Below are 21,628 nucleotides of genomic sequence, written 5' to 3'. Positions count from 1 at the left end.
TCTGAAGCATATCCTTTGACAAGCCCGTGTGGATTTAAGTTGATATCCTGATGGTAAATATCGCAGCTTTTTTGAAAAGTGCTGAATTTATAAGTTCATTAATACAATCAATGTGATTCTTCTAACATTAGCTGCAATAACTTTGATTCTGCTTGGATAAGTTTCTGTGTGCTCAAATTACTCTGTTTCTGGAAAAAAATATGGATATGTAGGTCAGTTTCTTCAACTTTGTCCCCCTTTGCAGGAGTCTGTTACAGACTATACCACGCCGTCTTCACATTCCAGTACAGTGGCTACAAGCAGTGCAAAGATGGAAGAGGCTTTAGTGACAAATGTAAGCTTGTCAGTGACTTCAGAGTTTAAGTTGTCCCTTCTTGGATTTTAGGCTTGGCATTTTATATTTTAGCTTTCCATTGTGGTAACCTAGCTGCTTATTCGTACATTAAGTGGCACTCCGTAGTTTTTCTAGGGTGGGTGGAAGCTTTCTATCGAGTAGAAATGCAGTGAGTTAATAACGCTGAAAATCATTTTTAAGAGATCGAATGAAGGTTTTTGAGGCACAAACGACCAGAACCTGGGAAAGCTTTCAAGAGTTGTGGAAGTATAGGAAGCTGTTTAAAAGAAGTCTGCAAGCTAAAAGAGTGGTTATAGTAATGCATGCAGTACCATATGGTAAGGAATCACACGTTATTATAACAACGGGTGAGACCCACAAACCCTTACCTAACTTGCTTGTAGGAAACTTCCATGGCCAGATCTGTCTCTGACATAGCTTTAGAGGGGAGGAGGCAATTCAGTCTTGTGAACACGACCAGCATTTTAAAGTCATACAGTTCCAGGAGGGGTTACAAAGTGGCGGTTTTCAACAAATCATTCAGGGCTGACTTCGATAACAATAGTCTGGTTCTGTACTCAGAATTACTGATCTGTTATGTAACCTGAAATAAACATAGTTGGGGGGGATACGCATTGTGTTTCTTATTCAACAATCATCCTGACCTGTTTATAAATAGAAGGAGTAAGGGTTAAAGGAGTGATTACAAGCCATATTGAGTAACTCTGAAACAGGCATTCTTGCATGCAGTCATGTTATGGTAATAGAGCATATGTAAGTAAATACTATCACTGTCCTTCAGACCCAACACAGGTTATCATTTTAATTTTCTGCTTACCCTGTGCTCCTAGCCATTGCCCCAAGCAAGCTTGCAAGTGACAGAACACACATTTTTCATGTGGGGTAATCTTGATGTGTCATATATGCAGACTCCAGTATTCTGTTAACATAGTGCCATGGTACCTGTCCACACTGGCTGGATTCAGACACCCGTCAGCCAGTGGGAAGAGCCTCTGCAGGTTCATATACTTCTCTCTCTTCAGGGTTGTGTACTCTTTCCCTGTCCCTTCTATGTGTTTTACAATAAACATCGTTTTCTGTGACATGTGAATTGGGCACATAGCAGTTACTGCCAACCACATTCTAAAATAGGCTTCAGCCCTTGATTGGAGGGAATGTTTGCATGATTCAGATGTCGTGGCAAACTATGGTTATCTCCAACAATGGGAGGAAGGAGAACATGAGTCAGCAGGGGTGCTCTTGACTACCAGATCTGATAATTGGTACCATGATTGACCTCTCAATCAAGCCCTTTCTCTCTCTTTCTTTCTCCCCCCTCCCCTTTAAATGCTTACCAATTGTTTGTTTGCGTGTACAAGAGAGAGAGAACTTGTAAATGTGCAGCTTTCTCTTCTAAGGACTAGGGAAAGTAAGAACAGTGCTACCAAATGGAATATTGAATATATAGGGTGTTATGGATACCATGGACCACCAAAAAGACAAATAAGTGGGTTCTAGATCAAATCAAGGCTGAGTTCCCCCTAGAAGCTAAAATGACTAAACTGAGGCTATCGTACTTTGGTCACATTAAGAGAAGACAAGAGTCACTGGAAAAGACAATCATGCTTGGAAAAGTTGAAGGCAGCAAGAAGAGAGGGCCCAACATGAGATGGACTCTATAAAGGAAGCCTCAGTTTGCAAGACCTGGCCAAGGCTGATAACAATAGGACTTTTTGGAAGACATTGATTCGTAGGGTCACCATGAGTTGGAAGCTACTTGGCAGCATTTAACGCACATAATAGACCCTAAATCAGTTTGTAAGCCTGGCATATAACATGTGAATTACAACCATTCTGAAAATGAGCATATTCATTAAAAAGACCCATGTTCTGGACAAAGTGGTACAGTTCCTCTATAAATGGTTCTTTGCCACCTGGTATTTTAAATCTCCCGCTGTGATATGTGAACACATAAACCTGAATCACTTTTTAAATGAATTGTGGCTGCCGAATAGGATTAAAGCACCCTAAAATGTCAAAACATCAGAATATCAGTTGCAATGATTGTGTGCAAGGATTTTAAGTTATGTGTCTGGGTTGTTGTTGTTTTGTTTGTTTGTTTTTTGGCAAAGTCTGCAGAGGCTGTGTGGATTTGCCAGTTAGGTCATTGCCCCCTGCAAGTGGTGGAAGTTGGTATATGGCAACATAAAGTATCCCTTTAATAGGGAGGCCTGGTGCATCTGGTCTTTGCTTCTGATTTAATCATGGTGGTGTGTCTTGTAAGAGAACAGGAGTGGAACAACTCCAAGAGCATTTGTGGTCGCTAAACAGTCTGTGAAGGACTTTGTGATATTTAATATTATTTGCTCAGTTTTGTGACAAGCGTTCATAGATTTGTGTCTTCTCCGTCTGATCATAATTGCTTGAAAGGATTTTAATTTTGTTAGAGGTAGAGTGCATCCAGGATGGAGCACCTTGTAATTCTTGGGTGCAGGTGATTTTAGCGTACTGCATTTTTAGAAATGGATTCACCCATAGAATGTGTGATCTGAACTATCAAGTACTTTCATTCTTTTAACTAGTTTCATCCCATTCTGTGACAGCATCACATACTGGTGATTGTAAGATCGGTGGCAACAACGGGTATAAGAGAGCATCACTGTTTCAGATTGTCTTATATTTGATACTGTGAGAAAATATGTTCATTTGAATTTGAGGAGAGCATCAATTCTCTGAGGGCATCTAGTCACATTCAGGTTCTTCCTCCTAAGCTTGGACTTACAGAACCCAACTGAAGAAGTGTAAAATAAAATTTGTATTGTTCCTACCATTGTCAAGAGGACAAAAACAAAGCCTGTTTATGGCACTACAGAAGAAGAATATGGAGGCCTGCCATACCTTTCATTTAATGGGACCTATGGAAAGCAGACTACAGGAAACACAGTCCTGGGCTTTTTTTTTTGTAATTAGATCCATGGACAATATTCTGTGACCACAAATTGGATCGACTTTTCCCCGATCAGATTTTCCATCCTTTCTGTCAAAGCATCCCTGCCAAACACTCAAGCCTGGAAGCCTTGTAGTAGTTTGGCAGTATTGCTTGAGAGCTCTTGCTTATGATGGGGCTTGTGTCATAGACTTAGCTAGAATGTGACGTGTGTTGCCTGCCTTTCAGGTGCCCCTGCCCCACACCCTTCCCCTCCCTAGGAGGGAGGCTCTACAACAGAGCTCCAGCCTAACTCCAGTTTCTCCCGCTACCGTCGACCTCACCCTCAAGGTATGTACCACATCCCTCTAAGGGTCATTTTCTTGCATGCAAGGGGAAGAGTTAATGGAGAACTTGCTGGTGGACTTCAGTGGAGAGACCAACAAGGCAACTTTTTAAAGCAGCTTTTTTGCTTTAGAAACCACTAGAACAAGAGGACTAAGCATTTTAATCACCATCCCCACTAAGTTATAAACACTAACAATCAAGCAACTGACTTTTGCCACCCAAATCCCTAGGTATGCAAGTCAGCACATTAGGTAGGATTTATACCTCTTGAAGGTATGAGGTCTTCTTCATGTCCCATAGTGAACCCCAAGAAAAGCAAACTGTTTATAAATATGTGGTTCCAAAGGATACTCTGTGAAGTAGGTTGTGCACTGATTTGGGCAGAAAGTGTTTAATTTGGTAGTATGTAATAGTTGATATAACAAACATCGAATAGGAGATTGGCAGTAAGTGAGGCGGTACGTTTGATAGGTGGTTCTTTTGCACCAGTGGTTGCTGATGTCACCTTCTTAATTCATGGTGTTTGGCCTGTAGTAGACAAGTTGTCTTTTATATCAGGAATGCTTGTGTGGATTGGATCATGCCTCTTAACACCGTCAGTCTCTTGCTGCCTTTGTGTGAATGTTGATGCTAGTTCTCAGTGCTGGAAATTAGCCAAATGGAGGATGACTAAATTTCCATCCCACTATTTCCATTAAGGGCTCAGATGTTGAACAACAGGGCTTGCAACTTCAGCTTCAATGAGGCATAGTACTGTGGCTTTAGCAGCAGCAGACACAGTAGGCCATATATATAAGGAAAGAATGCTTGGAGTGTCTGCAGGCCATATTTTTGCAGGCTAGGGGTTCATTAAAATGGCTTTGTGGCAGATTAAAAAATGTTTCCTCTTGGCCAGAGATCTGTGTGGAGATTTAGCAATGGAAATTTAGAATTTCTGGTCAGTAGAGCTGCTGCTTGATTTGAATATCCCTAATCTGGACTGCTTGGTACCAGAAGTGGTCTGTATTTCGGATCTTTCCGTATTTTGGAATTTTTGCATAGACCTAATGAGATATCTTGGGGATGGGACCCAAGTCTAAACACGAAATTCATTTATGCTTTATGTATGTTTTATATATACTTTATACACATAGCCTGAATGTAATTTTAAACAATATTTTAAAGAATTTTGGGTACATTGAACCATCAGTGGCACACTTGAGGGCCTGTGAGTAATGCCTGCATGCCGGCTCACAAGGTCCAGTTTTCGGATCAGTCCGGATATCGGATGTCTGGATAAAGGATCCTCAACCTGTAGTAAACTTATTGACAAGTGAATGGTTTTTGTTGTAGGGTTTTGAACTTGGATGTTTAGCTCATTCTGCTCATGCTTTGTATCCGGATACAGTTCATTGCACGTACATACTCACGGGACTTTGTGCTTTTGCATAATTCGCTTCACTGGGCTTCTGTACAAGAGGTTCCTAATGGAACATATGCCCCCTCTCTTTACTGCTTGAGGGTGGGTGTGATATCTTTTGTTATCAGTAGCATGCTGTGTACATAACACTATACAAGTAAGCCTCTTAATATGAGATTAGAGAGTGAAAATGTTGAAGGGATAAACAGATGTCCTGGCAGACCTCATCTCCACAGCTCTGAAAGCTACTTTTAAAGTAAGTGTGTATAACTTCAACAGAACTTCCACTTAGCATTCCTTATGTTGTTATTGTGCCTCTGCAGATTTATGCAGTCATGAGTGTTGCTGTGATAAAGTAATGTACCTTGCATAACTGTGTGGTGATCTCAGGAACCATTTTGAACTCTTGGAACAAGGTATTAGGAAGCATGTGCTTAACTGGCTGTTGTGAAGGTGAAGTTCCCGTTCACTACAGAAAAACAAAACCTTAGAAATCTACTGAGTAAGCAGAAGCTATAAAAAAATCGCTAATATTCTTAAGAGTTTCAAATTTCAAATACCTTTATTGGCATAGTACAATTTGCAGTATATAAAAGGATAACAGTTAAAATAAAATAAAATAAAATTAATATAAATAATTCCTTAATGTTGTGATTCTACTTTTGACTAGATTCCCATTGTTTGACTGCTATCGTCAGAAATTTTGCCACGTTTATGAGAGTAGTATCCAAATGCATTGATATGGATTCCAATCCCTCATCTTTCTCCAGGATTTTAGATTGGACTTTGTTTGGTCTGCAGTGAAGATTTTCTTCCTTCTCTGTGGGAGCTTGAACCCTTTGCATCTAGATAAATTGTTTTGTTAAAAGTGACAGAACAAAAGCAATTTCAGTCCAATAGTCGAAATATGGGAATATCCTTCACAAACAAAACCTAATTTTTGCTGGCTCCAGTTCCAACAGAATGGTGGCTTGCCGCATGTGGCTACTACAAAACAGTTCTACTTTAAAACTGAGGGTTGATCTTAAATTGCTGTAGATAACGTTTGTAACTTTATTGATCAAATGTCATTAACTGTTCTATGGTTTGGAATTCAAAGAAATGGGAGGCACTCTAAAAGCATAAATGATATGACCACCCTTCTGGAATCAGTAACTGGAGTTTCTGTAGTCATCCAGAGGAGGGAAGAAGATGGAGTCAAATTGCAGATCTTAAATTACATAATGTATATTGATATGGTGGGATACAAAGCTTGTGCACTACTCAGTACTGCTCAGAGGGATTTAGTATGTCCAAAGCAGACCCTTGAAGAGTTGAAACTATTCAAAGACAAAAAAGCAAATGGAATTATCATCATACAGCTATCTAAAATTAAAGCTAGTTTAAAGTTGGCGTCTCAGTTGATTTCCAGCATTCTTGTCCAAGAAACATTTTATTTCCTTCACTACTCTGCAAATTAATAGCAATAAATGTGATATAGAAAGAATAAGTTCTCTTTTTGGTCAGTATACTGGGTAAAATTGGGCCAAATTCACTGAAAATTGTATATAGGTAGGCCTGTGATGTTCTGGTCTGGAGCTGCATACTTCTATTGAGTGAATTGTCTTACTAACTTCATTTAACATGTTATACTTCTGAGTTATACTTCTAACGGTTGTTCTAGACAAACTATTTTTATAGAAGGTGCTAAACACATGGGCCTGATTTTTACTGTACTTTTCTATTCTGGTTTGCAAATTTTAAGCCAATTCCATACTGAAAATTTCAAAGCAGTTAACTTTCCCTGGTAGCCTAGAGTGAGTTGATATGAAAATCAGTGTAAAAGCCAGATGTACAAAGTGTTTGTCTTAAAGCTATCTCTTTTTCTGACTAGATGGAGTCTGCTCGCAAAGCATGGGAGAACTCACCGAATATGGGGGAGAAGAATTCACCAGTTACTTCAACGGCACCTCCTGTTGCTGGCGGCAGCAGTGGTGGCGGTGGAGGTGGAAGCAGCAGCAGTGGACCAGCCAGTGGTACATACAGCTCTTTCTCAAGCGCATCAATGCCTCCTATTCCTGTGGCTTCTGTTACACCTACAACATCATTGTCAGGTATCATCCTTTAGGCTGTGTCTAGCAAGTTATTTGACTACATAATCTTGTTGAGTTTGCTGTTTTCCTGTAATTAGCAGTGTGATCCTACTCTACAAGTTGGGGACTTATGAGAAATTGTGAGGGGAAACAGCTTGGAAATCACAGTCTCATCCCTTCCCTCCATCTCTTTTTCCAGGGGTCTATAAGCTCCCAAGGGATTGAGCAGTGTAATCCCCGGCCCTTTTGACTTTAAACAGTTGTATTCTTGGAGTGTATTCAGTGCTCATGAGACTGGTTTTGGGGTTATTTTTTTGTAATTAATTCACAAAGCCATATCTTTTTGCATACTTAGCAATTTCCCAAAGTAGATAGAGACCCCTACCTTTCTGTTGATGGCTAGTTTTGCTGCTTTTGTGATTTGATGTGCCAGCAAACCACGTCACTATTAGATACAGTGATTCTAAAAAGAATATATGTGAATTTCTGTTCTGGCTTTGCTGACAAGCATAGAAGGCATCTTAATATTCACCATCTTAAGCAGTGGCAGGGGTTTTATAAGCCATGTAGCCAACACACGCCCTGACCTGGATAGCCCCAGGCTAGTTTGATCTCATCAGACCTCAGAAGCTAAGCAGGGTCAGCCCTGGTTAGTATTTGGATGGGTGACCTCCAAAAAATACCAGAGTCGTGACGTGGAGGCAGGCAGTGGCAAACCACTTCAGAATACCTCTTGACTTGAAAACCTTATGAGGTTGCCGTAAGTCAACTGTAACTTGTTGGCAAAAAAAGAAGTCAACACACACCCTGCACAGTACAAGAAATTCAAAGCTTGAGCACCATATTTTATACTCAGAAGGTTTTTTTACCTGGATACCACTGGGAAAGTATATTAATTACTGGGGAGTCTTTTTTTAATCAGAGTAAACCTACAGAACCAAATGCTGGAAAGAAAAATGGTATTTAGCTTCCAACTATAGCAGGAAGGTCATATCCACAAGTCCAATATGGGTTGTAGAGAAGTTCAACATGATAGTACATGATAGTACAATGTTAGATAACATTTATCTAATATTGCTGCTTGTTGGCCAATGTTCTGTTTAATTTAAGCAAAGAAAAACCTTGGTGTAGCCAGAAGGTGATGTGGTTGTCTCTCAGCATCTATAATACCAATTTAACACTCATGAATCGGGCATGCTAGCAGAGGGTTGTGGGGTTTTTTAATGGTCCAGTTCCTATAGCTTATAAAGCATGCTGAAGAGTCATTTGAGTGGGGGGGACAGAGATTGTCTATCAGCTGTGACAGATGCTACAGAGAAAACAGAAGAATGCTTTGGGTGTGTTTCGCTGCATGTTAGTGATACATGCATCCTCAATAGCTGTTTTGTTCATTATTGCTTGCTGATGGTACTGAAAATCAGCTAAGGAATGGTGTTTTTGCTTGACTTCGAAAGAAGCTTAATCTTAGGCCAGGCTCTGGGAAAGTGGTTCTCCAGCAGGGGAGCATCTGCCATGAATGCCAACAGATGCATCCGTCATACAGATGTGCGAACTGTCATCTTGCCAAATATAGAAATAGGTGATATGTTAAGCCGCCTTGGATAAATACTCCTGTGAAAGTGATAGATACTTCACTAGCATTTTTTTCTGTTTTTACTTAATGTAAGCTAAGTATTCGACTGACTTGCTGAAACTTGTTTTCAGTTACAACCGCTGACCCCATTGCACCGCTGATTTTTCATTTCTAGGAGCTGGAACATACACTACCTCTTCGCTGAGTACAAAGACAACCAGCACCTCTGACCCACCAAACATCTGTAAAGTGAAACCCCAGCAGCTGCAGACAAGTAACTTGGCATCTGCCAGCCACTTTTCGCAGCTGAGCTGTATGCCGTCCCTCATTGCCCAGCCGCAGCAGAGTCCCCAAGTCTACGTGTCCCAGTCAGCAGCAGGTAAATGGGGTCAGGTGGCATATGTGTTGTACCTGGGCATAGGATCGTGTTCTCTTTGTTTAATGTGACAGGTGCAGCGACGTGGGTCCCAATTGGGACCCCTTGGAGAGCACATACTCAGCCTGTTCTCCGCCAGCTGTACTGGCTCCAGATTGAATACTGGATGAAGTTGAAGGTTTTGGTACTTACCTTTAAAGCCCTGAACAGTCTGGGACCTTTGTATCTGTGGGACCACCTCTCCTGATGTACCCCCACCCGAGAGCCTTGTGCTCATCAGGGAACTACTTATTGGTAGTCCCTGGCCCCTGGACTATCTGGCTGTCCTCAACCAGGGCCAGGGCCTTCTTGGTTCTGGCCCCAGCCTGGTGGAACTCTCTGGCAAATAAGACCTGGGCCCTGCGGGACTTAGCTCAATTCTGCAGGGCCTATAACCATGTTGGCGAACCTATGGCACGAGTGCCACGTCCGAAACGCGTAGCCCTCTCTGCCGGCACGCGCAGTTCCTGCAAGCCGCTGGCCTTTCCAGATCTGCCCTGCCCTGGATGGGGGAGGCTGTAGCCCAGGGGTGGGGAACCTCTGACATCATTGGCGGTGGCCCCCGGACTCTCCCACAGAAGCCGCCGCCATTGCCGCTGCTGGAGCGTGCGTGGCCGGCCAGGTGGGTGGGAGAGTGGGGAACAGAAGCCGAGCGCCCACACTCGGCATGGCCTGCGGCTTCTCCGGCGCCCTCTGGGCCTGTGCAGTTAAAGGGGCATGGCTGGCCAGTGGGCGTGAAGGAAGCGCCCTCTGCCCCACCCCGCTCGCCTCTCACAAGCCTGCCGCCGCCGCGCCCCACCGCCGCATCCCCCCCTCGGGGCAGGCAGGCCGGGTGGGAGATCCCCTCTGGGCGGGGGGCTTAGGGGCATGGGCAAGCCAGGTGGGCAGGCAGAGAGGGGTGCTGAGCTAGGCTGGGCTCCCTCCCTCCTTTCCTCTGCGCCAGATGGGCCTCCTTTCCGCTGGAGCTCCACTCTGAAAGGGGTGGGTGGAGGCGGTGGCGGCGAGGCCCAGCCGGGTGGGGGATCCTCCTCCTCCTGCTGCTCGCCCCTGGCACGTGGGATGCGGTAGGACCCAGCCCCGTCCATAAGCAAAGGGCGCAGCGGCAGGGCTGGTGGCTGGTGAGCCACAGGGCGGGAAGTCAGGCGGAGGCTCTGGGGCGCCTCCCTCCCCTCCCTCGCTGGCGGCGGGCCCGGCTGGGTGAGGGCAGCTGTCAGCAGGGCAGGATTTTTTTTTCTTTTTCCCTTGTCCCCCTTCCCTTCTTCCCCCTTTGCAGCTGGTGCCTGATTGGGGAAGGCTTTTGGGCCCTTGTCCATTCCCCCCTTTCCCCCCTTCTCTCCTTGCATGCCTTCCTGCTCGCTGCCCAGCTGGCTGGTGGGCCTGAGCCACACCGCCGCATTGTTGGCCTTCCTTGGGCTGCTCTGCCTCTCCTGCCCCTTCACCCTTCCTCTCCCAGCTCCTTCTCCCTCACCCAGGACCTGCCCCAGCCCTCCATGGGTGTGTAGGAGTGGGGCAGGACATCGAGCTTCCGCAGGAAGGGAAGGCCCTCCCGGCGCCCCGTGTGCTGCGGGCTGTTCTGCGTGCACACACCCCACTTCTCTGCTGATGGAGGAGGGGGCCCCGTGTGTGTGTGTGTGTGTGTGAGAGAGAGAGAGAGAGAGAAAGCAGGAAGGCTTTTCTGTCTCTGGCCACTCAAGCATGGGAGGTTTTGCCTTGGATTTGCCGCTCTGCAGATGCACATTTTCCCCATCCAAATTCTCAAAACTCATCAGTAAGTCCCCATGCAGAGTTTTGAGAATCCAGATGGGGAAAATGTGCATCTGGAGAGTGGCAAATCCAAGGCAAAATCTCCCCTGCATAAATGGCCTCTTTCTTTCTCTGTCTCCCTCTGTCCTTTTCTTTCCCTACTTTTCTTTCTCTCCCTCGCTCCATTTCTTTCTCCCTTTCTCTCTCTTTTTCTTTCTTTCTTTCTCTCCCTCCCTTCCTTCCCTTTCCCCCTCCCTTCCCTTTCTCCCTCCCTTTCCTTCTTTCCTTCCTTCCTTCCTTCTTTCCCTCCAGCAGCTTCTCCAGCGCCCTCTGGGTCTGCGCGGGCGGAGGGGCGTGCAGTCCTATTCCACCTTTGAAGTGCCCACAAGCCATCCTCCAAACACTTTTCCATTTGTCTTGATATGTAGAGAGAAAACACTAAGGAACTAGTTGCCAATCTCCAGGTACTAGCTGGAGATCTCCTGCTATTACAAATGATCTCCAACCAATAGAGATCAGTTCCCCTGGAAAAAATTGCCACTTTGGCAATTGGACTCTATGGCACTGAAGTCCTTCCCCAAACCCCAGCCTTCTCAGGCGCCACCCCAAAAACCTCCCACTCATGGCAAAGAGGAACTTGGCAACCCTAGCCTCTCCCTCTGGGCCCCCTCTGGGGGTGGTATTCAGGTTAAATTGCCGCATTAGCACTCGGCGATAAATAAGTGGGTTTGGGGTTGCAGTTTGGGCACTCGGTCTCTAAAAGGTTCGCCATCACTGGCCTATAAGATGGAGAATGTTCCACCAGGCATATGGTTGAGGCAGCAATGGTTAACAGAGCAACTGGCCTCCCTTATTCCCCTGCCTTTGTCTCCACTCCCTTGAAGGCTGACATTAGATTAGATCTCTGGTCTTCTATGACTTCAATGGGTTATCTTAGGAACATTTTTATTGCAGCAAGTTATATCAGTTGGCTTTCTTAAATTGTGTGTATTTTAATTCTGTGTTTTAATCTATGTTTTAGTTATTGTATACATATGTTGTTGGAAACCAACCTGAGCCCAACTTGGATTGGGAAGGGGGTGGGGTATAAACTGAATAAAATAAAGTAAATAAATACAAATTAAGTTCAGTGTTACTTGAAAGCATGCCTTCATGTCTTGTCTAAATCAAGAAAGCCAAACTTCCTTGAAGGCATTGTTGCGATCTGTTCTTTACTTGTAACAGTTTATTTAAATGTTCTAGTATTAAAAATGAACGTGTTGTTTTTTTTAAAAACATAGAGATGATACCTGTTTCAGTTCCCACTGCAAATTGGCAGCAAAAACACGCGTCAAGATTTAGGCAAATTGTTGAGCCTTTCTTTTCTAGATGTAATTCAGGCGCCACTTAACTGATTAGCTTTATTTGTGGTTCCATAGCTCAGATTCCTGCTTTCTATATGGATACAAGCCATCTGTTCAACACTCAGCATGCACGTCTAGCTCCCCCTTCACTGGCCCAACAGCAAGGATTTCAACCAGGACTTTCACAGGTACTTTTAGGGGGTTGACTATTGATTTGCCCGTAAAGCCATTGTAAGATTCTGGGCAGGATGTTAGCCTCTATACACAAATGAAAAACTTGACTCTTACCGTCCAAGGCAGGGTTCGACTTCTCTCTGATTTGGATATGCCTGAACAGCCAAACTAGTGAGAAGAAGCTACAGCAGTTGGCTCAAAGTGGGGTGTTCTTAGCAAATATATACAAAGAGTAGGAGGCAAGTTCGAGCTGACCATCTGTTGGAACTGGTTCCAGCACTTGAATCATAGAGTTGGAAGGGACCACCAGGGTCATCTAGTCCAACCCCCTGCACAATGCAGGAAATTCACAACTACCTACCCCCCAAACCCCCAGTGACCCCTACTACATGCCCAGAAGATAGCCAAGATGCCGTCCCTCTCCTCATCTGCCGAAGGTTATACAATCAGCATTGCTGACAGATGGCCATCTAACTTCTGCGTAAAAACCTCCAGGGAAGGAGAGCTTACCGCCTCCCAAGGAAGCCTGTTCCCCTGAGGAACCGCTCTAACTGTTAGAAAATTCTTCCTAATGTCTAGACGGAAACTCTTGATTTAATTTCAACCTGTTGTTTCTGGTACGATCTTCTGGGGCAACAGAAAACAACTCGGCACCATCCTCTATATGACACCCCTTCAAGTACTTGAAGATGGTTATCATACCCCTGTCAGTCCTCTTCAGGCTAAACATACCCAGCTCCTTCAACCTTTCCTCATAGGACTTGGTCTCCAGACCTCTCACCATCTTTGTTGCCCTTCTCTGGACACGTTCCAGCTTGTCTACATCTTTCTTAAATTGCAGTGCCCAAAACTGGACACAGTACTCTAGGTGAGATCTAACCAGAGCAGAGTAAAGCGATACCATTACTTCGCGTGATCTGGTTCAGTGTTTGGTTTATTAAGACCCCAAGATCCTTTTCGCACACACTACTGCTCAGACAAGTCTCCCCCATCCTATAATTATGCATTTGATTTTTCCTACCTAAATACATAACTTTACATTTATCTCTGTTGAAGTGCATTTTATTAATTTTAGTCCAATTCTCCAGACTGTCAAGACCATCCTGTATCCTGGCTCTGTCTTCTATTGTATTTGCTACCCCTCCCAATTTAGTATCATCTGCAAATTTAATAAGCATCCCCTCTTTTCCTTCATCCAAATCATTTATAAAGATGTTGAACAACACAGGGCCCAGGACAGATCCCTGAGGCACTCCACTAGTCACTTTTCTCCAAGTGGATGAGGAACCATTAACAAACACTCTTTGGGTGCTGTCAACCAGTTACAGATCCACCTAACAGTAACAGGATCTGAACTACATTTTCCCAATTTGTCAACTTGAATACTTTGTGGAACCTTGTCAAAAGCCTTACTGAAATCTAGATAAACTATGTCTATAGCATTCCCCTGATCCAGCAAGGTAGTAACTTTCTCAGAAAAGGAGATAAGATTAGTCTGATATGACTTGTTCTTGAGAAACCCGTGCTGGCTCTTAGTGATCAGATCCATCCTTTCTAAATGCTCAAGGACCGACTGTTTCATGATTAGTTCAAAAACTTCCTGCTATAGAAGTCAAGTTGATGGATCGGTAGTTACTTGGGTCCTCCTTTTTCTCCTTGTTGAAGATGGGGACAACATTTGCCTGCCTCCAATCTTCTAGCACCTCACCTGTTCTCCAAGACTTTCCAAAAATAATGGACAGAGGCTCAGAAATTACGTCTGCAAGTTGTACCCTTGGATGCAGTTCATCTGACCCAGAGGACTTTGTTTCATTTAAAGAAACTAGGTTACACTAGGTGCACTACCCCAGTGCCAATCCTAGGCTGCAAATCCCTTCCCTCATCATGTGTTCTGTTTAAGCCATGTTGAGCACAGCTTCCGTCGCAAGAAAAGACTGAGGATAAGTAGGAACTGAGCAGTTCTGCCCTCTCTTCATGTCCTGTTATAATTTCATTTTCTGGTCCCTGCAATGGGTTTACCTTGTCATTGTTCTTATTCTTACTCTGTACATAGGAAAAGAACCCTTTTTTGTTGTGTTTAGCATCTCTCGCAAGCCTAAGCTCATACTGAGCCTTAGCTTTCCTAACACTCTCCCTGCAAGCACTAGTTATTTGTTTATATTCCTCTTTGGTTATAAGGCCCTCTTTCCACTTCCTAAAAGAGTCTTTTTTATTTCTCAAATCTTTAAAAAGCTGTTTATGGAGCCACCCGGGCCTTTTAGGCTCCACCCATTTTTCCTTCTCAAAAGAATGGTTTGTGATTGCGCCTTCAGTATTTCATTTTTAAGAAACTCCCACACTTCTTGAACTCCCTTCTCCTTAAGTGTTTCTGACCATGGGATTCTACCCAGCATAAGTTTAAACTTGTTAAAATTTGCTCTCCTAAAGTCCAACCCATATATCTGACTACGTACAGTTTTTCCTTTCCCCAAGATTGTAAATTCCAAGATTACATGGTCACTACTACCCAGAGTGCCTAATATTTTAACCTCATCAACCAGTTCTTCCCTGTTGGTGAGAATCAAGTCTAAGATAGCAGATCCCCTTGTTTCCCTGTCCACTTTCTGGAATAGGAAGTTGTCAGCAAGACAAGTCAGGAATTTATTGGATCTTGCATTTTTAGCAGAGTTGGACTTCCAACAGATATCCAGGTAATTAAAATATCCCATGACCACCATGTCCCGTCTCTTTGAGAACTTTGTAATCTGGTCTAGGAGTGTCTCATCCAAGTCCTCTGCCTGGTTTGGTGGTCGATAGCAGACTCCCACCATAATATCACAATTATTTCTTACTCATTTTATTTTTACCCATAGACTCTCGACTGAACTACCATGCTCAGATTCATGTACTTCTTCACAAGTGTACACATCTTTGACATATAATGCTACTCCTCCCTTCCTTATCTGTCTATCCCTTCTAAACAAGTTGTACCCCTCAATATCAGTATTCCAATCGTGAGTGATATCCCACCAAGTTTCAGTAATGCCAATTAGGTCTAAATCCCCTTCCTGTATTAGGGCTTCCAGTTCTTCCTGCTTGTTTCCCATACTCTGCGCATTAGTGTACAGACATCGGAATCCATGGTTCATGTACCCCAAGGTTGTCGTTTCTGAACTTACTTGGTTCCTGGCAGTTATTGGTCAAGCACAGGCACTTGTAGGAGCTTCCTAGTGGCTAGTGAGATGCAGTGGGGCACAGGGGGGTATAGCTTACTTGTTCTTCAATTAAAGGATCTCTGGTTAACAGGCTGGGAAATACCTCAGTCCTCTGAGCTGCTCTCCAGCTGAGCCAGCAGTACTGGGCTAGAGGGATCACTGTGTGATTTGATGTAAGGCACCATCATGTGTCATATGTGCCCAATTATTTTTTTCCTTACAGCCTGCTTCAGTTCAGCAGATACCAATCCCTATATATGCACCTCTGCAAGGGCAGCATCAAGCCCAATTGGGTTTAGGAGCGGCGCCTGCTGTTTCCCAGGCTCAGGAATTGTTTAACTCTTCCTTGCAACCCTACAGGTAAGCATTTTTTAAGTTAGGAAGCCCTTTGTAGTCATTGTGCACATACCACAAAAACAATCTAATACTTTTGACCTTTATAGCAGTTTGGAGCTGCATGTGTAGCTGGCCCTATGCTAGGGGCTGTGGCTCAGTGGTAGAGCATCTGCTTGGCATGCAGAAGGTCCCAGGTTCAACCCCCGGCATCTCCATTTAAAGGGACTAGGCAGCTAGGTGATGTGAAAGACTTCCGCCTGAGACCCTAGAGAGCTGCTGCCAGTCTGAGTAGACAATACTGACTTTGACAGACCGAGGGTCTGATTCAGTATAAGGCAGCTTCATGTGTTCATGTGTAGCTGTTATAGTTTCTGCCTATTGCTCTCTTAAATGTGTCTGCCCAGTTAGAAGAAGAAGAGTTGGTTTTTATATGCCGACTTTCTCTGCCACTTAAGGGAGACTCAAACTGGCTTAGAATCCCCTTCCGTTCCCCTCCCCACAACAGACACCCTGTGAGGTAGGAGAGGCTGAGAGTGTGTGACTTGCCCAAGGTGACCCAGCTGGCTTCATGTGTAGGAGTGGGGAAAGAAATCCAGTTAACCAGATTAGCCTCCGCCACTCATGTGGAGGAGTGAGGAATCAAATCCAGCTCTCCAGATCAGACTCCACCACTCCAAACCACCGCTCTTAACCACTACACCACATGTGTTCATTGGTGCAAGAGTTGTGCACTAAAATGTTCCTTATTTTGTGTCCAGAAAGCCCCATTCTGAAGTTTCTTTAAAAGAGTCTTGGGGCCCTTTAGGAATCTCTGGAGAGGAAGAGAAAACCCCACTCTCCAAAACCTCCCCACAGTTGTCAAAACTTTCAACAAATCTGAAATGGTATTCAACATCTAAGCCCTTCCTCAGATTATGGGAAAGGAATTAAGTACAAAATGTTTGTATTTTTGAAGGGTTTTTTAGTTATCTTTGTTTTGGTGGTGGTTTTCGGTTTGGAAATTTTTAATAATTTTTTTAAATCTTTTTGTTGGGATTCTATGTTCAGGTTTGGTCAGGTTGGAAAAGTGATTGGGAATTGAGGGGATCAGAAATGTACAGTAAATGTGACGTGAAATACCATCCCTCTGAGGCTCCAGAGCTCTGGGCTACCAACGATATCAGTTTCTTCTGCTGCTCCAGAGGAAAGCAGTTAAAATAACACTAGCAGTTTAAAAAGTCTCTAAGACAGGGGTGTCGAACTCAGTTGTTATGAGGGCTGGATATGTCATAAAGGTCACTTGGTCGGGCCGGGCCACGCCTCTCCAGCCCAGATCGAGAGTGGGGAGGGTTACTGCCTTGGCTGGCTTGTGTGCTGGATAAGAGCTCTCAAGGGGCAGGATCTGGCCTGCGGGCCTTATATTTGACACCTCTGCTCTAAGAAGTTCTGCCTTGCATCTTTATGTTCAGTGAGAAAGTTGGAATAACTGGTTGGCATAAGTTTAAAACTTCTGTCAGCCAGTGGTCTATAACTGCTGTGTGAATGGCTTTTACTTATATTGGTTATTCATTAACAATGTGTATCATGCGCTCTTCATCCAATTCAGGCTTTTTTGAGGCTGGTTATGAAACTCAAAATATCAAATCAGTTAAAATCTAAGTACATGTTTAAAAACCCCAAAATCAAAATACCTGGTTGATTAAGTTTTCACTTGCTAGCAAAAGCTTCATTGTTTGACAGTATTTGATGACTCATACAGGCTTAACTTGTTTTGTAGATCCCAGCAAGCGTTCATGCAGAGCGGTCTGTCTCAGCCATCACCGGTGGTTCTTTCTGGCACAACCTTGCACAATTTCCCAACCGTGCAGCATCAGGAGCTTGCCAAAGCACAGTCCAGCCTCGCGTTTCAGCAGCCGTCCAATACTCAGCCGATCCCTATTCTGTACGAGCATCAGCTGAGTCAGGCTTCAGGACTGGGAGGCTCCCAGCTGATCGATACACATCTGCTCCAGGTCAGAGAGAGTGCTGAGGAGTCCAAGCCTTTGGGGCTGTGAATCAACAAAATCAAATGTTTCGGGGTTATACTGTTTCGAAATTCAGTTCGGGTTTTGTAAAATGGCAGCAGGTCCTCACCGTGCACGGTGTGTAATATGAGATCCTCTCCTCAGCCCCTGTAATTATATTCCAGCTCAGTACCGTAGAGAAGGGCTGTAAAGGTTGAGTTTATTACGTTGGGTGGGCAGGGATTCCGGGTGCGTACTGCTCTTACCATACCAGCAACATTGCCAGTTTGTATTAAGAAGCCTGTGGCCTTTCTGTCACCCATATGTTGTGTTTCCACATAAACGAATGTGTGTTTTCGGCACTATATTGTTGAACTCTGAATGAACAGATGGCGCTTGTCTATGGATTCCCTCCCCAACTCCACAGCAGAGGACAGGGGAGCTTGATTCAATATGATCTTGCAGTTCCCAAGTTGCAGTTCCTATTTACAAACTTTACAGATTTACAAGATTTACAAACTTTACAAATTTACAAGATTTACAAACCTTCAGTTCCTATTTACAAACAACTGCAGAATAGGAGCTTTAAATCCTGTTCTGATGAGTGCATGCACACCCTGATGTAGTCCGTATTACCCATTATAGAAAACAATGTAAAACACTTTAGAGCAGTGGTTCTCAACCTGGGGCCATATGGCCCCCAGGGGTCCCCAGGATATTCCAAGGGGGCCACAGGTAAAAATTGCATAAATGGGGGGCCACGGCACGAGACTAGGGGGCCACAGAGGGACGTGAGAAGTGAAGGAAACAGAGAAGTGACTGAGAAAAGAAAACAGAGAAGTGAAGAAAATAGAAAACAGTGGTAGAGGCGTTGTTCTCCCTTGTATGTGAACATTGTTGTTTATTAGCGTGTTGTATTCCCTTTTCGTGGGGTAGTTTTTGTAAATTTCAGTTTCCCACTAAGAACTGCATGTATGCATTTTGTGTGGCTGTTTATGCTTCTTTGTTCCTTGGCTATTTACAAACAAAACTTTTAAATAGCTACCTTTCTACCAGTAGGACGGGGGAGGGGTGGGCACAGGAAGGAAACAAGGTCGGAAGGGGGCCATGGTCGGAAAAAGGTTGAGAACCACTGCTTTAGAAGGTCTTTCGTTTCATGTTTGACCATGCTGTATATGTCATATTTGTATTTATATACAAAATCAGCTCTTTCAGATACATACTCTACGTAACTACAGTATGTACCATTTTATATGTGCGATTTTCTTCATACACGTTGCTTTTCCAAATGTAAAATGTGTAGATAAAGAGAATGATTAAATAGAAAAGCCCATAAATCTGTTCTTTTCTTCAGATTAAATTAACCTTACCTAGTTAGTCACCTACAAAATATCAACCTCTCTTTTCCTCAGGCCAGAGCTACTCTTACCCAGGCCTCAAATTTATATTCTGGACAGGTTCAGCAACCAGGGCAGACAAGCTTCTATAATACTGCACAGTCTCCCAGCGCTCTCCAGCAGGTAAACTATGGCACGGTAAATTGCCTTCAGTTATTTTCAACTTGTGTATGTTGTGTGTTGTGTCGTGGCCTCTTGACAAGAGACTATCCTTTTTGAAAGCAAACTTCATGTCATCTTATGAGGAACTAACTAGCTACACCATAGGTGGTAGCAACATAAAGCAATTTTCCTCCAGGACAGATTGGCCAGGGATCCTGGAAGGGTTTTTTGCCATCTTGTGGGCGTGAAGTAAGGGTCACTCTGGGTGTTGGGGGGAGGTGGTTGTGAATTTCCTGCATTGTGCAGCTGGTTGGACTAGATGACCCTGGTGGTCCCTTCCAACCCTGATTCTATAAACCTCTCTGTAGTTATTTCCTAACTGCTGGTGTGTTAGAACAGGCTTTTTTAGTATGGGTATTCTGTTCTCAGAAGTGTGTTTCAAAACTTGTTATTCTCTTGGCAAGAGACCTCTGTCATATTTTTATCTACTCTAGTTATTTTTATTATGTGCCTAGAACCCACAGTTAGCAAGCAGAGTTTCCAGTGAAATGGATAGCAGTTCAGAGTTCACTTATGCATAGCCTGTTCTTTTGAAATAATCAGGTGTTTTTAGCCTATAGCTGTTGTGCAGAGAGCCCAGGTAACCATGGGACTGTGAAAGCAATCTAATTACTAGTTATGGTGCGCATCTGAAAAATGGTGCAAATCTATAAGCTGCCTTACAGAACATGTCCCACCAGGAATTTCTCCTGTATTGGGAGCCGCTGAAATGAAGAAGGGGGTCACAGGTGAGCTCTGGCATTCCGTAGCACGGATCCTGTTTACTGCAGCAGGTGTGAGCAGAGCTTTGACTGCAGTAAAATACCCTTTGTATGACCATCGGTCAAGCTGCCCATATATTACTCCAATGTAGAAAAGAAAAGAAAAAATACCCCAAATACTGAAATTATCAAATATTAAGCATTGTGTAATAATATTTGATAATTTCATTATTTAAAAGGTAAAGGTCCCCTGTGCAAGCACTGGGTCATTCCTGACCCTTGGGGTGACGTCACATCTCGACGTTTACTAGGCAGACTTTGTTTATGGGGTGGTTTGCCAGTGCCTTTCCCAGTCATCTTCCCTTTACCCCCAGCAAGCTGGGTACTCATTTTATCGACCTCGGAAGGATGGAAGGCTGAGTCAACCTTGAGCCGGCTACCTGAAACCAACTTCTGTCAGGATCGAACTCAGGTCATGAGCAGAGCTTTTGACTGCAGTACTGCAGCTGGTATTACCACTCTGCTGGGAAAGGGCAGGGTGCAAATTGAATAAAATGAAATAAATAAAAGGCAGTGTATACATTCTATAAATAAAGCAATAATTTGGGGTACCCCAAATATTTGATAATTTACCCCTCCCCCTCGCATTCATATTTAGCTTGCCAATATATTACACCTGATCCCCAATGCGATTTTTCCTGGGTTGAAATCGTACAAATAACTGCTGAGTTCTGATATATTTTCCTAACGGAAAAATTAGAATTAACTGTTCTTTATAATGTTAAAAAGGTAAAGGTCCCCTGTGCAAGCACCAGGTCATTCCTGAACCATGGGGAGTTGTCATATCCCAACGTTTACTAGGCAGACTTTGTTTACGGGGTGGTTTGCCAGTGCCTTCCCCAGTCATCTTCCCTTTACCGCCAGCAAGCTGGGTACTCTTTATAATGTTACTGTTCATAAATATTGAGTGATGAAGGGCAACAAAAGATGCTAAAAACTGCATCCAGTTTCATCTTGCTTTCAAAATAGTCAGAATTTACCATATATTCTCAGGTTTTCCTCTGCAACTCCCAAAGGTATAAACTGGGGTATTTTGTAAAGGTGACAGCTTTTTTGTTTCATTATGAATTTATTTTTGTGGCTTGTTTCAAAATTGGTAACTTAATGATGTATTTTAATCATTCTATAAGTACTGTGTTTTTACCTTGTGAGCAATGTTGAGCAAGTCCCTCGAAAAAACCTGTGGTTGAGAACACCAACGGTCACAGCTGGCCTCCCTCTCTCCCCCCTCCCTCCCCTCGTTTTTTCTTCTGCTTGTCTCATTGAGACTTTAAATGGGGGCTCTGGCTGCTTTTTCCCGGTTCCGTCACGATCCTGCGCTCTAATAAGCACCATTGGATTGATCTGACTTTATTATTGGAATTTATTGTTGTATTTTGTATTTGAATGTTAACTGTATGTTGTTGTTTATGTGTTTCTGTAATGCTAGAAGCCACCCAGAGCCCAACTTGGGTTGGGAAAGGGCGGGG

General features: G+C 43.8%; 1 protein-coding gene across 1 annotated transcript in view; it reads left to right on the top strand.

Moving 5' to 3' along the window:
* The window catches only part of PRRC2C (proline rich coiled-coil 2C), an 88,846-nt gene that overhangs the window by 55,245 nt on the left and 11,973 nt on the right, over window positions 1-21,628 (top strand). The window contains exons 24-31 of the mRNA XM_056845468.1: window positions 245-334; window positions 3,510-3,611; window positions 6,881-7,100; window positions 8,828-9,031; window positions 12,229-12,341; window positions 15,745-15,881; window positions 17,614-17,848; window positions 19,252-19,374. Of these exons, the coding sequence (XP_056701446.1) occupies window positions 245-334; window positions 3,510-3,611; window positions 6,881-7,100; window positions 8,828-9,031; window positions 12,229-12,341; window positions 15,745-15,881; window positions 17,614-17,848; window positions 19,252-19,374 (1,224 nt within the window). The remainder of the gene's footprint in view (window positions 1-244; window positions 335-3,509; window positions 3,612-6,880; window positions 7,101-8,827; window positions 9,032-12,228; window positions 12,342-15,744; window positions 15,882-17,613; window positions 17,849-19,251; window positions 19,375-21,628) is intronic.

The sequence above is a fragment of the Euleptes europaea genome, chromosome 2 (assembly GCF_029931775.1).
Source record: "Euleptes europaea isolate rEulEur1 chromosome 2, rEulEur1.hap1, whole genome shotgun sequence".
NCBI lineage: Eukaryota > Metazoa > Chordata > Lepidosauria > Squamata > Sphaerodactylidae > Euleptes > Euleptes europaea.
Note: the sequence above shows the minus strand (reverse complement) of the source record. Positions and strands in the feature narration are given on the sequence as shown.